Source organism: Aplidium turbinatum, chromosome 9 (genome assembly GCF_918807975.1).
Source record: "Aplidium turbinatum chromosome 9, kaAplTurb1.1, whole genome shotgun sequence".
Classification (NCBI taxonomy): domain Eukaryota; kingdom Metazoa; phylum Chordata; class Ascidiacea; order Aplousobranchia; family Polyclinidae; genus Aplidium; species Aplidium turbinatum.
Window position 1 is genome coordinate 12,999,043 of NC_137480.1, and position 16,861 is coordinate 13,015,903.

The window sequence follows — 16,861 nt, forward strand, 5'->3', positions numbered from 1 at the left end:
ATGTCCCACCTACAAGGCACCAAATGGAACGCATGGCATAGCAACGCTGGACGAAGCTACACTCACCTGGCTCTCCATGACATGCCTTGAAATTTGATCTAGTCTCAAACGAAAGAAGAAGACCGTCTCTATCAAATTGTCAGACAATCACGAAAGGGTAAACGACTATTCGACGCAGAAACTATTGACTGCGGGAATTATTGGCCTATACAAAACTAGATACTGTAACTTTTGACTTTGGTAAATTTTTAGAAAAAATCCAAGATTTTTACACTTTTTGTGATTCATTTCCCTACTTTAATTTGCATCTATTGGCCCCATATTGAGAAAAACACAAAAGTAAACTAATAGTTTTAGGTATAAAAGAAATATTACAATATTATATCAACTTTAAATAATGCGAAAAAACTTTGAAATTTTAGGGATTTTTTGAAATATTATGAAATTTCAACTCAAAAAGTGGGTAGGTTCCTGTTGTCAAAAATCGCTGAAATTTTTTGTGTGATGTTTTCTCAAACCTCCACAAGAAATATCTGCGAGAGAATGCTCAAATCCAAAATTAGTACTTTTTCACCCCACCCTACTGGTCATTGTCGTTGAGAATTATTCGAGCTCGGCACGAATAAAATGCCAGGACCGGGCGCTTCTAAAAAACAATAGGCTATTTCAAGGAAGAGATAACTTTCAGTTAAATTATGGACATATAAAAAAGTTTTGCAAGAGTCGTCTTTGAAAAGATAAATACATAGCTAGGTACACTACCGTATATAACAAAAATAGCCTATTGGACGTTTTCTTGATTTCCGGGTGTCCCTGAAATTATCCCGAAGTTTTATAGGATTAATCAGATTCATGCCATTTTATATTTCGTTGGTGCCCAAATTAATTATTTCAGCAGTTTCATGAATGGTTTAATCAGACTCGGGTAAATTCATATTTTGTTGGTGCAAAAATTAACATGTTATAGCCTAATTTGCCAAATTTAGGCAATTTCATTGAAGGATAAATCAGATAATTTCAAATTTTAATTTCATGTTTTGTTGATATTCAAATTAACATGTTGATTTGGACAGTTTCATAGAAAGACTAATCAGAGCAGGGGCGTTGACAAGGGTGTCTAGGTGGTACTTTTGGAACCGGGCCCGGAATATTTAAGGGGACCGGATTTAAAAAATCCCCCGCGACTTCAAACATTATCAAAATCTTAATATAATCAGATCTAAAAGAATTGCCATCAGAGGTTAAAACAGCCATTTCCACCGTCAGATGGTAAATTACCGGGCCCCCTTCTGGGTACCGGGCCCACTTCATCTTTTTGTGGTAAAATAGCCACTTCAGCCACCAGACAGTAAAATAAGAATTTCGTCTAGTATAGTGATTTCCCTAACCGCGAATATTACCCAAAACACTGGGTTAAAAGCCTTTACAAGTAGCCTATGCGAAGCGAAGCTACAAGGAATAACCTATCAAAGCTTTGTCTTTTCGAAGATAAAGATTCAAAAACCAAATCAAAATTTCCAATATAGTAGAAGTTAATAAATACAGTCTTTGTGTATAACTGTATAAGTTATTTTGAGCTACATTTGTGCCTTTAGGCCAGCGGTTCTCAACGGGGGCGGTAGCGCCCCCCAGGGGGCGTTTTAATTTTTCAGGGCGGCGGTATGATTACCTCGGCTTAAGGGGGCGTTTTGATTATTAGAGGGCATTCTGGTTTAACCTATCTACCAACCAGCGTAACGATTTCGTCACATTATTGTCTGGATAATCTACTCTACATGCTCGCAAGATAGCCAAACAATTTCTCTTACACCATCGTCGTATTTGATTTACCAACCGTTTTGTTTGCAAAATTTTGTCTACAGTATTTAAAATTTAAATTCAGTAATTTTTCAGTATATTACAAAATCTGGTGAGTTCCATTATGACGTAACCACTACTAGGCCTACCAGTATACAGTTTTCATGCTCGCAAATATATACTTGCTTTTCGTAATTAATCGTTTTGTTGGGGGGCGGTAAAATTTTGCCAGTTTATAAAGGGGGCGTTGGGCCAAAAAAGGATGAGAAACACTGCTTTAGGCCTACGGTACCACACAAATGATGGACAAAATTTTGACACTTTGCTGAAATCGAAAAAACCTCTGGCAACGCTGTTAACATGGAAAGATTGGTCATTTTTTTCTACAGAAACAAGCAACAACTGGCGACTGGCGTAGTACGGTAACTTTGCAGATTTGCAGTGATTTAAAATTCAGCGATCTACTGATCACACTCTGGCTATTTGCGTTCTCAATCACTATTATTTCTAAAAGATGTCAAGTGAATCTAGCTTAAAGTTGGCAAGGCCTGTGTGTAGCCTATAGCGGTACCGTAGTTCATTATTTAGCTGATGGGGGGCCCGGGGCACTTTTAGATCGGGGGCCCCCGTGCAAAAAATTTTTTCGCGCCTTTGGCGCAAAAAACCACCTCTATGTCTACAGTAGCATTAGTCTAGTACTGCACAGCATTTTGCAGAAACTTTAAAGGCCAAAAAGAAAAAAATTACACAAAATCACATTTTTTCCACATAGGGGGGCCCTTCAAAAGTCGGGGGGCCCGGGGCAACTGCCCCCTCTGCCCCCCCCCTAAATTCGGGCCTGTATATACAATTACAAACCGTGGATAAGGCACTGACTTTTCAATACACTAATGCTGACTTGGTTTGACACCTGGCTTAACCTGGTTGTTGATAAATCTAGGATGTAGGTAAGAAGGATGGGCATAGTTGCTGAAGAAAAGGTGTTTAATAGAAAGAAACTGGCCACCCTACTCTTGTTAGTGTCATGAGTGTGATGTGAATCTCATTTTCCCAAGCTCATTAACTGAGTATGGGACCACTAGACTACCTTCAGCTTAGGTTTGATTACAAACGCTGGCCGACACTGTGGTAAATTTTATATTAGATATTATGGTATGATGGTTTATATTGTAATGAAAGTATAACAAAACAATGAAAACTATCAATACTACAAAAAAGTGCTCAATGCTAAGCAAAAAGCAAAGCAGAGCAAATTAAATCAAATATAAATCAAATATAAACTATATTTGATGTAATGAAAGTATATATATATTACTGGTTACCGTATGTTATCTGACTGTCTAATGACCCTCTGTGTAAGTTTAGCTATCCGTCTTCAATAACTTTTTTCACATGATTGTTGCTCAAATTATATTTTTGAAGTGTACAGAAGGTGTTTATATAATTTTGCAAGTATAACGAGAAATTAGAGGTTTAACACACAAAATACAAGTTTTTTTTAATGTTCTTTTTGTGTTTCTAGTTTCTCTCTGTGTCTTGTCCAAAAGTGCGAATACAAACCGTTTTATTCTCTGTTCCCTTTTTCATAGTTATGTCGGGAGCTTGTTACATGGATTAATTACAAAATTACATTTAGATTAAGTTGGTACAATAGTTGAAGAAAGGAAAACTTATTTTACATAATATTGGGGTAGCCACAACATCTATTCAGAATAGTGAGCCAATATGATTTTTTTCATCATAGGCTTGCCAACTGAAATGGTTAACTGTTCAGGTTTGGACATGTATATATTTCATAAGCAATTTTTTTTAGATACTTTGATATGTTTTGTGATGTCTACACGTATATCAATCAGCTAAGCTTACCCTATGATCTAAATTTGTTGAGTAAGAGCTTCCAAACTGATTGATAGATCTGATTTATACATTTGCAGTGTTACTTAAGTGTGTAACAATATATATCAGAATTATGAGATAGTGAAAGCACCTACCTTAAAAGAGCAATGAAGTAAGTTGTCTATCCATTATCCAAGTATATCTGTGTACTGTGTTGCAGACTACTAAAATTTCTTATTTTATTCTGATTGATTGTTATGGTCTTTGGTATGAAACTATGTATATAAGTTTGTTAAAAGGTATTTGGAGGGGTCCACGGGTGACTTTTAAGCATAGACATTAGACATAAAGTGGCACCACCTGATTTATGTGCATTTTATTTGTGGCTGTACAGCAACATGAGTTGCAAACATATGTACATTTTATTAAGAAATAATTTCACTAGAGTAAGCCTAATATTGTTGTTAAATTAGAAGTTGTTGCTGTTGGCTTTGTACAGCATTGAAGTGGAACGCATACGGTATCTGCAAACTGCGATTGATACAGCTCTGTATGAAAACACAATACAGTAGGCTGTTACCATATAGTATGAACCATAGGCGCCGACTTTTCAAAATACCTTGGGGGGCGTGATGAGTGATGACGTCATAACCATAACCTTATTTTACTCAATTAAAATAGTCTTTGATTAAGCTTAATGTCTTGTTTATATTGACACCTAGGTCGCAAACCGAATTTATTAGAACCTCTGCTTGAAACGATTAGTTTTACGCATGCAGTACGCCTAGTTGTAAAATTTTTGATATTGTTAGCTCATAAATGGAACAGTTGGAAAACAAGCCGATTCATTTTCTATTTGTGAGACTGAATAACAACGATCAAGACAGTGAAATTATTGAAATAAAACGCAAAAAATCATGATCTCAAGCAGAGTGGAAACCCGCTATCAGTTTTATTAGTTTCGTTTTGCTCGTTTTGGTAATTACTTACCTTCAAAGCGTTAACAACAGGAAAGTGTTTTCTCTTCTGTTTTTTATAGAAAGTCTTTTATCGAAAGTCTTTATAGTCTTTTATCGAATACCGTATATACTCGAGATGTTCGCAAGCGATTTTCACCTCAAAAACACAGGTTCAACTCTTACACGGGACAAGCTTGGCAGTTTTCAAAATGAACACACTTTTGCAGCGGCAAAATCATTGCCGACGTGGATTACGGAGTGTGACATTACGTCGACCGAAGCAAAAGATTTAAATACGTTTATTTGCAGTGATTCAAACATAATTTTCAAATTTAATGATATTTTGTCAATTCTAAACTTTATGCATTTGTTGAGCAATATGCAAAGTTCACGAGACAAAACAGCAGAAAGAGCTGTTTTAAGAGATCATTTTTTTTATTTCTACGCATAGGATATATATAATCGTTCTAATTACGTAACATGCGATGATTGTTGAAGTCGATGTAAAACCCTAGTGGCCACATAAAACAATGATGTCAGGTTAGCTAGGTGATAATAGCGCGGAATGGCCCGTTTCGGTAAGTCCGATTTCTATTCGGTGATTTTTTCAATTCTTTTTTTTAAATTATCGGGTACCGTAGCCTAATTATCATTGCTGTTTTAGGGTTAGGAGTTAGGGTTAGAGGTTAGGAACTCCCCGAATTGGACTCACCAAATCGGACTCACCGAATAGTTGCAGACCCATAATAGCGGTAAGAGATGTCGTTAATGTAAGCAATATCTGCCACCTTTTCTTTTATCAGTTTTTGATTTAATTCTCACACATTGCAAACAATACAATGTGTTCTGTTGAATCATAATTGATCTCACAACGGAAAAACCTCGTTGAAAATAGCGCGTCTAATGTAGCTGGTTTACTTAATATTGCGTGAATAGTTATTACGTGACTATTCCAGCAGAGTAAGTTATTCTACGATCTACTTTGCAATTTCCATATTATTACCGTATGAGAAAGCCATGCGATCAGCTGCTGTTTTGCGGGCAAGAGCAACGTAGGCTATTTTTCGCTTTCAGCATTCTTTAATTTCGTTTAAATGATCTAAATCTCTTTCGCGAAGTGTTTTATCTTGGAAACACCACTTGTAATGACCATTTTTGTTGCCCCTCAACCATAAATTTACGGGGAGCGCCGGCCCACCCGGAAGTCGGCGCGTATGGTATGAACCATTATTTCTAAAATTGCAGTTGAAAATGAAATACAAAACTTCTAATCCAAATGCTCAAGTTCGTTGTTTATGAATAAACAAAGCAGAGGAGAAGTGTGGAAGGAACATATGGAAAATGTTATGAATAAGGAGAATGTATGGGATCATATGACAGAGGTTGATCTGGTGGAGGGTCCAGTGGGAAAGGTTACTCGTGATGAAGTGGTGGAGGCAATGGGGCAAATGAAACTGCATAAAGCAGCCGGTCCATCAGAAGTGAGCGTAGAGATGATAAAAGCAAGTGGAGAGTTGGGAATTGAAGTAATGCTACAACTTAGCCAAAGGGTATTAGATGGAGAGGGAATGCCGGAGGAGTGGAAGCATAGTACTCTTGTTCCATTGTTCAAGAGAAAAGGGGATGTGAGAAGTTGCAGTGCATATAGAGGTGTAAAACTACTAGAGCATGGAGTGAAAATTGTGGAGCGAATACTAGAAAAGAGGTTGAGAACATTGGTGAAACTAAATGATATGCAGTTTGGATTTATGCCAGGAAAAGGTACAGTGGATGCTCTGTTTATATTGAGAAGAATGCAGGAGGAATACCGAGAGAAGCAGAGAAAACTATATATGTGTTTCGTCGACTTAGAAAAGGCATTTGACAGAGTACCAAGGAAAGTGATGGAGTGGGCAATGAGGAAAAGAGGTATACCGGAGGGATTAGTGAGAGCTGTGATGTCTATGTATGAGGATGCAAGAACAAAAGTTAGAGTTGGATCAAATTATTCAAACGAGTTTTTTGTGAAGGTTGGTGTACACCAAGGATCAGTTTTGTCACCTCTGATATTTGCTATTGTGGTTGACGTTGTAACTGAAGGAGTGAGGGAGGGCTTATTAAGTGAAATTTTGTATGCAGACGACCTGGTCTTGACAAGTAATAGTATGGAGGGACTGGAAAGAAAGTTTGAGAAATGGAAAGAAGCATTTGAAACCAAGGGTATGAAGGTGAATCTTGAAAAAACAAAAGTGATGGTGAGTGGAGCAGAAGGAACAGTTGCTGAGAGCAAAGTAGATCCCTGTGGAATATGTGGCAAGAGAGTGATGAGAAATTCAATGCAATGCAAGGAATGTGGAAAGTGGGTACATGCAAGATGTGCTAATGTCAAGAGAGCCGCAACAAGATTGGCGAAGTGTTTTGTTTGTGGGAAATGCAGTAAAGGAAGGAATGAAGTGGAAGGCCATGATGATGAGTTCTGCCATGGCATAGAAACAGTGACAGACTTCTGTTATCTGGGTGATCGGATAAATGGAAGTGGTGGATGTGAAGCAGCGGTGACAACAAGGGCAAGATTGGGCTGGGCAAAGTTCAGGGAATGTGGGGAAATGTTGTATGGCAGAAAATTCTCACTAAGGATGAAAGGGAAAGTATATCGGAGCTGTGTGCGGCCTGCAATGCTATATGGTAGCGAGACATGGATATTGAGAGAGAGTGAACTGGCAATCCTGAGAAGAACGGAAAGGTCAATGGTGAGAGCAATGTGTGGGGTGAAAACGAGAAGGGAAAAAAGGACTGAAGAATTGTTGGATATGCTAGAGATGAGAGAGACCATAGACCAACTGGCAAGGGCAAATGGAGTAAGATGGTATGGACATGTGATAAGGAGGGAGGAAGGAAGTTTTCTTAGAAAGGCACTAGATCTAAAGGTGGATGGGAAGAGGAAACGCGGTCGTCCAAGAAGAACGTGGAAACAACAAGTGAAGGATGAATTTAAAAAAGTCGGACTGAAGGAGGAAGATGCAAGGGATAGGGTGAAATGGAGAAAAGGGATTAAAACAATTGCTGCGCTGAAACAGTCGGCCACCCCCACTAGTGGGGAACAAACCGACGATGGATTATGATGATGATGAAAGAATAAAAATTCTCTCCATTTGTTGTGGTTTCAGATAAAACCTAGTGACTGTTGACTTTAAAAACTATGATTTTATATATATATATAAGTGTTTTTGTTGGAAATCGATTGATTGGTGTTTATGAAATATTTTTAGTGTAGTTATACTGAGTGCAAATTATATGCAAGCTTTCTTTGATGTGTTAATTTTAATTGACAAGTTACTTACAGTTTCAGTAAGCTAATGGTTACTGGTATTGTTTAGTGTGTTGACTAAAATACGTTTGATCAACGAACTCAATGAGAAGGAACTTCGACTTGGATTGGTTGGTACAAAGTCTACATGGCATAATCAATACAAAGATAGTGCTTGGATCTATGTTGGAAGTTTACCTTTTGAACTAAGTGAAGGTGATGTCATATGTGTTTGTTCACAGTAAGTAGATGATCTTTTTCAATTAGGCCTTCATAACATGTTTTTTTAACTCTTGTCAAATACTAACTGTCACTACATTGACCCTGCTACACGTTTCCATCAGTCTGCTACTATTCGGAGAATCCGATTCGGAGAATTTTCACCTGGGCATGTGTTTATTCAAAGGAATCAACTTATAATAGCTAGGTTAATCAACTAAAGTCTCAGTGAAAAAAATAAAACAGATGTCAAACGACGTTTTGTGATTAACAATATTTAGTGGTTAATCAAATGAAGTCTCAGCGAAAATATCTCAACTAAAGTTGTTAGATATCATTAGACTGTACAATTTGTACATGCAAGTTATCAGCTAATTTACACATTCCTCGCTGAAACAATAACTTTCTCATTTGGGTGAGAATGGGAAGGTAAGCACAAAACCCGCCTACCAAATGATCCCGATAAATTCTCTAAATAAGCAGAAGCTGTCACTGGATTTAAGAAATCACTGAATCGGTTTTCTTTGAAAAAGGCTGTCTGTGAATTGGAATTTCTCCGAATCGGCCTCTCCAAAACAGGTTCTGTGAAACAAGCCATTCCGTGTTTGCCATGCCCAAGCTGTTATACTTGCTCATTGGGTTGTAGTAGTTTTTGCAGCTTTTTTGCCTCTCTTCCTGGTTGATGAATTTGTTTCCACCCACTTTCCTTGCTTTAATACTTTTTTTACCATCCCGAGCCATCTATTCTCCATCTCTGTATTCTTCTTTTTAAATGGTCTATGTTTATAATACCTAATAATAGTCGCAGTGTTTTCGTACAACATTTGTATGTTTAAATCTAAGCATGTATAGTATACATAATATAACTGGAAACATATTAGTTACTGATATACTGGTGCTGGTATTTTGTTTTAATGGTCATTGCCACTTGCCAGTTTCATTTAAAATTAAATATGATTTGTTTGCTTCTGACATCATTCTTTATTATTGAGTAAGCACAGGTTAAAGCAACACATTAATGGTAATGGATGGATGAGCAACAAAACATTTTGTTACCAAAGCCAAGAAAAAACTAACACCTTGTTTGAGTTCTTTTTTTTTATCAGAACATACAGTAGCACCATATTTTTTCTTGTTGAAATTTTTTATTATCATAGTATAATCAGACTTCGCCCGGGATGCAGTATTATCTGAACTAAATGAGCACAAACACAAGGAAACCAATGTAGATGTCCACTTCCAGTAAACATAATTTGTAAGTTGAACCTCTTCTTGTATCATATTTTAAGGTATGGAGAAATAGTCAACATTAATCTCATTCGAGATAAAAAGACTGGTAAATCAAAAGGATTTGCTTTTGTGTGCTATGAAGATCAAAGGAGCACAGTATTAGCTGTGGACAACTTGAATGGTACCAAGGTAGGACACGCGTCTTCGCTGTTCAAACTGATAGTTAGAATGATAAACTGATTCTTTCTGATTAGGATGTTGTTCAATTTCGAGCAGTAATTTGTAGTTATACTAAATGAATCTGCATCAATTTGTAATCAACTCATCTTGCAATGACGTTTGTAAATTTACTTACGGAACTTAAGCTATAGTCCAAGAAGTAATCACATGCTTCCAAAATAGTTGACTGAGCATTCAATGAAAAGTGAGAAAGTTTAAGAAAGCTCAAGTAGATCTAATTCTAAAGGATAGCATCACTTGTCAAGTGATAAATACTATATATTAGGGTGTTTTTAATTTTCTCATATCGTAAGTTTGATTTGTACATGGCACCAGGTCGTTACAATTGGTAAGAAAACAATGTCTTTGAAATTTCAAGAAATTATTTCAACATTTACAACTTGCGCAAGGAGGTTGAAAAATTTGCAAAATCAATAAAACAAGCAACTTCACAACACGCAACCAAATAACCAGCTTATTCAGTACTTTTAATATGCACGCATTTCAGGCACGTTTACAGGATAACAAAGCAAATATAGCAACAAAGCAACTATTCCTCTAACAACCTTTACACCGTGTTTCACTCATAGCCGAGATGATCAGAAGCAGTGGCGTATTTAGAAAGCTTATTAGGGGAGAGGGGAGTGCAATACATTGTGTCAGTCAGCCGTGTAGCGGTCCAGAATCTAATAATAATGTGATGTCGACAGGCTAAATTCAAGAGTTGTTCCTTGAGAGAAGCTTTGATCAAAACACAGACTCCGTTCTGCCAGCCAGTGTTGACACTGGTTGTGTCGAAACACATTGCACGTACAAGATCCGCTTTGCCCCAACTACTGTATATATTTTGGAGACCACTGCTTCAGCTTCGACGATTGATTTTCCCGATTCTAGTTTTGGTACAGCCAGAAGTTTGGCAACGTCTTTGCCAGACACTAAAATTGGCAAACGGTCTACTTTGATGTGATTGTATTGCTCATAATCACCCATGATCTTCCCATCCCAATGCATGGTCAGTGGGGTGCAAGGGTCAAAAGCCTCCCTAATTTCGTCCGACAACTTTTGGCGATAGATCTGGCGAGCTTTGTGAATTGAACCTGGGCTAATCATCAGATCACCGGTGGATGAAGCAATCGCTTGGACACCGCCAGTGCATTTAAAATATGAACGGCCTTCCTCGAGGTAGTATTGGTCCTGTCCAAAGCTGCTGCTATCTCGGGGGTTACTACAGCAATTTTACCACGTCGGAATTTCGGCAGACAGCTTGCAGCACTGGACCCAGGCTGTTCGGAGCACGTCGATCCACCAGCTGATGGATGACGCCCATCTCCAGACTTGTCGAGATTATCTTCTTGCTGAGTATCCATTTCTGAATCATTGGATTCCAGTATGGTTAAATTAGTAGATTCGGCAACACGAACTGCTTCCGCCTCAACTCGCTCTCTCTCCTTTAATGCTCTATTGCTCACTCGCTCGTCTCTCCTGCATAGAACCATATCAACGCCAACCATGGAACCTAGGCGCTCCTCTTCTCTCTGGGCAAGAAGGAACTGGCGATCTTCTTCTATGTTGATCATTTCCAAAGCATTACTGTGTGCTATATCGAATAGGTGATCCAATGATTTCTTAAAGTCTGTCCGTTTGATTAACTCAAGCGCATTCTTACGAGTTACGATTGATAGATTTTTTCAAGTTTTGCCATTTCTGGTGTAATTTTTTCACCTGATTAATCACATGGTTTTGATGGCGTGTTGGAATTCGCGCTCGACTCCAAATAGGCAAAAGCAAACTGAAATAAATGCAACAGCACAACAGACTTGACAGTGTAATTTTTGTAGTTTTACGAGGTGTTGCAATTGTGACGTTACAATGCTTTATTTGTTCTGTGAAGTGACGTGGCCTACAAGTACCGGTAATTGCTTATATTCCACTGCTAGATTATAGGCTAAACAACCTAAACTTTAGCTTCCTTGCGCAAGTAGTAAATGTCGACGGATTTCAACAAAAATTTGCCAAAAGGATTTTTTTACTAAAAGGAAATGAACACCACCCTGTACATTAATATTAACAATGGTTAGAATTTTGCGTATTACGCTAAAAACACCCTACTATATATACATGTTTTTTCTGGGTTTAGTTCTGGATGTAGGTTAATTTTGCAATCATAATGCAAATGGTGAGTGGTGACTTGGTGAGTTTATAAAAAACATCTTTGAATAAATTTTGAATGGAGAAAACTTAGGCCGTCAGTACTGTAAAATAACATTTTACTGGAAATATTACACTCTTCACATTTTTGACATTGAGTTCTCATTTGAATGATATTGCATGTTTTCATCATCAGTCGTTATCTCCGCCTGCGGCAGATTGCGCATCAACATGGCTTATTTGCTTCCAAGAGTGGCGATTTTGAGCCAACTCGCCCAGTGTCGTCAAGTGGAGTCCGGTCCATGATTGAATGCTATCTTGCCATCGTTTTGGTTGTCTGCCACGTTTTCTTTTTCCTTCTACTTTGCCTTCTGTGCAAACTTTGCTGATTCCGAATTGTGATCTTTTAGTGTGGCCGAACAGTTTTAAAACTTTTGATTTTATTATTGCTGCAATTGGATGTAGTTTTGTCATAGTTAGAAGATCTTCTATTTTTGTGTGATCAAGTAACCTTTTGTTGGTCATGCTTCTCATGATGTGATTTTGGAAGGTACCGGTAGTGAGTTTTTTCATTGTTGATGATGTCCAATTTACGCATTCTAGACAGTACAGCACGACTGGTAAAACGTAGGTGTTGAAAATTTTTGCTTTCAGTTTGACTGGGAGTCTATTGGATGTTAGAATCTTTTTGTTCTATTCAAATGCTGCCCAGCCTAAGCCAATTCGGTGTTGCACTGCAGTCTTTCCATCGTTGGTTGCGGATAGTCGGTGGCCAAGGTATATGAATTCTGGTACTTGTTCTATTTGTTTTCCATAGAGAGTGAGATTGAGTGTGTTGTTAGTTTTGTCGGTTGTCATACATTTGGTTTTGGACACATTTATTTGGAGGCCGTATTTAGCAGCATTTTTTGACAGCATCTAGGTATTCCGGGTCTGCTACTATTCGGTGAGTCCGATTCGGTAAAGGCCTTTTTCGGTGAAAGCCCTATTCGGTGATTTTTTTAAATTTTTTTTTGAAAATTATTGGGTATCGTAGCCTAATTAAAACCCCTAACCTCAAACCCCCAAAAAACCCCAAAACTCCCAAAAAACCCAAACCCCCCAAAAAAACCCAAACCCCCAAAAACCCAAACCCCCAAAATCCCCAACCCCCAAAAACCCCCAAACCCCAAAAAACTCCAAACCCCTAACCCCTATCCCCTATAACGGCAATGATAATTAGGCTACGGCGCGCAATAATTTAAAAAAAAAAACTCACCGAATAGGGCTCTCACCGAAAAAGGCTCTCACCGAATAGGGAACTCACCGAATCGGACTCACCGAATCGGACTCACTGAATCGGACTCACTGAATCGGGCCATTCCGAGGTATTCCTGCATTTTCAGTTTAGAATTATTCAAAATGGCCATATCGTCTGCGTAGCTTAAGTTGGATATTACATGACCGCCGATGGTGAATCCAGTTGTACACTTATTTTCTGTTTCTGAGATTATTGCAGCCGCTACGATGCAAAACAGGATAGCAGACAAGACATCTTCTTGCTTAACACCTTTTATGATATAATATCAATTCGTCTGGTTGTTCCGATGTCTGTTTTGATTAGTGCTTTAGAGTCGTCGTACGTTGCTTTCAAGAGGTTGAAAGCAACGCATGTTTTACCATTGTTTGTTTTACATTGTTGTTTTACCATTGTCATAAGATTGCTTTGCGTCTTTGATAGTTTTTATCTAAAGTTACGCTTTAATTGCCTTTGTCATTTTTGCCGAATCAAAATCGCCATATTTGCAGTGTGTGCTACTACCATATTTACGCAATGGAAGTGTATCTGGAATAATCTGACATTTGCAGTTGCACATCATTTTTCCTAAATCTAACCACACCTGACATGAGCCTAAACATCGTAGACACTCGATCATTTTTCTGAATCATGTCTAGGTCTTGGATGGTTGTTTCCCTGACTCCTCCTTTGTAACAACAACCTTATATATATATATCTTTCAGATCAAAGGAAGGCAGTTGCGAGTCGACCACGTCCTTTCATACAAAGTTCCCAAAGAAGGCGATGACATAGACGAGCTGACGTTGCAGATACACGACAAGGGCGTCGCACCAAGCGTCATGCATGAATATGAAAAACGTAATGACCCTCCTCCGCATGAAGTGACAATTTCTGATAGTGGAAGCGAAGAAAAAGGTGGGCAGGAATAAAAAAAAAATCAAATTGACCATGTCACTCTCATCATCGAATCCTGTACAACATAACACGTCGTCGTTATATAATTCAACTGTTTACTAAGCACTGCTTTCAGGCAAGATTTGGAATATGAACCTACATTGCTGTGACAATTTGAAAGGCATGATTTCACTATAGTGTATAGACGTGTCAAAAGTTATTTTTCTGTTTTCCAAAGTGATTTTAATGTAATTAAACGCTGGTCCACGTCTTTTAGGTGCAAACAGTTAGGATTCTGCCAAATAGGTGCGCGCACAGTGGCGCCCGGACATTTAGATGCTATTCGGTGTGTCAAATTACACTTATAATCATTCATCAGAAATGCTTGATGATGCGACAGTTCTTCCCACTGTGTTACAAAGTGAATTTCAGTGTGGAACAGTTATCAGTGTGCAGTGTCTGACCTTGCAAGTACAGCCAAGAACCCACTTATGGGAATTTTTTAATTAGTTTTTAGTTCGATTCGAAAAGCATTTTGAATCCCTCCCGCCTCGAAAAAATACGTCACTGTACGTACGTCACTGTCTGCAATATTACCATCAAGCACCTAATGAAATAGACTTTACTGGGAATAGCACCTAAATGACCGGGCTCCACAGTGCGCCGCATCTAAATATCCAGACGCCACTGTGTGCGCTCCTATTTGGGAGGGACCTAGCAGTCTCCACCTACAAGACGTGCTCCGTTAAACGCACACTATTTTTTGTGTGAAAGCTTTTTACCGATAAACATTAAATCTACATATTTATTTATTAAAAACAGCGAAAGTTTGGGCGATTGCTTATCTGCCTTTTGTGAAATATCTTCGCATATTATATCAGATGATGCGGTAAATGGTATTGATACCACAAAAGAGTTCTTAATATCAAGCACAATGCTACGCAGAGCCAATGCAAATAAATAAAATGAACCTTAAATCAAAGTAACCCTACAACCTTCTGATGATCTCACAAAGGGTGGAACAGGCTGTTGAAGTTACTTTGATACTTCAACAGCCTCAATCTAATTATTTCATTTACATTGAATTACGTAGATATCTTGATAATGAAAGAGTCAAAACTTCAGCATCAGCATGTTACTCTAATGTTACTAAAATTTGTTGCAGAAAGAAACCTGGTAACTTCCTTCCACTTATGTTGTTTGTAGCCTACTCGAATAACGTTGTAGCAGCTTTTTCATATGAACTGCTTTAGATTAAAAAAATTATTTTGTGCAGTTACAAAGAAAAAAAAAAAGAAAGAGAAGAAAAAGAAAAAAGGTCTCAAGTTTTTGAAAGAGAAGCCGAAGGATTCTAGTTCGAAGCAAAGTTATTTTCACCGAGTCGAAAGGAACGACGAGTCCGTAAGCGAAGATCGATCATTTAGAAAAAAAGCGAAAAAAGACAAATCTAGAGAAGTGGAAAAAGAGAAATATGAAGAGGACGGAAGCAGAGACGTTTATGATAAAGAAAAGCGGCGGGACCGTCACAGAGAAAGCGACCAAAAACCTGCAGAGCACTCAAAACGCCAATCAAGACACGATAGAGAAGTTGACAATGATGATTATTATTCACGTGACAAAAGACGCAGAAAATACGATTGATTAGCCCCGAAACTTTATGCAAGTCTCATGATCTCGTAGCAGCCTCGGAAACTCATGTGCATTTCGTTGGCTTGCTTTACCATGCACGGTGCATATTCTTCAGACAGTACCATTCACGTCATAACGGCATTGAGCCTTTGCAAAATATCCTATTTTCGATTGTAATATTGGAACATGTTATAACGATAGTTTCGCCAAGCGTTAGAAATGAGAGAAAAACAGCGTGGATTGAAGAAAAGCAGTGATCTTTGCATCTTTAATTGAATGGACACCCAGTTTTTTGAACGTTTCGAACAGTGTGACTTTTTTACTGCTATCCACTAACACGCAAAGTTTGCTTCAGTATATTAGGCACTGATTTTTTTATTTTTGCAAGTACAACAACATAGTGGACTAACTAGGCGTGGTGTAAGTCTGACAGGACGAATTTCATCTGATTTGAAAAATGATGCTTTAATCCGATTTCCAAATGATCAAAAGTCATCGCACTTCGCAAAACCGACGTTGATATTAACTAACATTTAATTTTACGACGTTGAAATATTGTACACAGTGTAGAGGATTCCACTTCTTTAGTACTTTATAGCGATGACTTTACTCCATCGTCGCAACTCTGAAAAATCGTCCACATCACAGAGCACCGCGATAAAATTGCTCTTTTGTTAATTGGGATAGTTAATATCAGAAAGTTGTCAATACAAGAAAGTAAATTTGCTAAATCGTTAAAGGAAGTTCAAGCAAAGTTAGAGACAAGGATGGCCGTGGGGTCAGACAAAAAAGTAAACTGCCCCGACCCACAGTGCTGCCAGATGTTTTTACATAATGGCCAAATTTCAAAATGATATCTTTTAAAGATGCAATGTCTTTTATTCTGACATCTCGACCAAACGACAATGGTATCTGAGTATTCAAAACTCCTTTTTTAGTGCGAATATTTAACCAATGTGTTAAGGCGTCAACATTGAAGTGCTTACAATGATCTGCATATGTTTCACTAAAATGGTAGCTTACTTGAATATCTTATAGAGCAAGGCTCTTCGTTTGACAAGCAACGGCAATAAATAAGAACATGAAAAGTATTAGCCTATTCTTCATTTTATTCCTGATCACAGTTGTCCACCCCCGCCATCCCATAGTTTTTCTGACTAGCCTACTCACAATCCCGGATGCCAAGCAATGACATTTTCAAACTTGTTTCTCAAACTGCAAGTCAGTTGAAAATGCTTTCGAGTCGTTTTCCCCCTTTGCTGCGCGCAATTGTTGACGGAACTGTCTCACTTCGGCCATAGTGCAATATGCAGTTGACTCGCGATTGAATTCTTTTCTGAAACTTGGCACAGACATAGACCGTCG

The 16,861-nt window shown here is 38.1% G+C and overlaps 1 protein-coding gene across 1 annotated transcript; it reads left to right on the forward strand.

Annotated features, from left to right (window-relative positions):
* Positions 1-3,730: 3,730 nt before the first annotated feature.
* Positions 3,731-16,363, forward strand: LOC145777153 (uncharacterized). Its single transcript, XM_082588456.1, has 5 exons — positions 3,731-3,805; positions 7,949-8,119; positions 9,387-9,516; positions 13,696-13,888; positions 15,144-16,363. The coding sequence occupies exons 1-5, from the start codon at positions 3,801-3,803 to the stop codon at positions 15,506-15,508; spliced, it is 864 nt and encodes a 287-aa protein (XP_082444582.1). The 5' UTR covers positions 3,731-3,800; the 3' UTR covers positions 15,509-16,363.
* Positions 16,364-16,861: the final 498 nt, after the last annotated feature.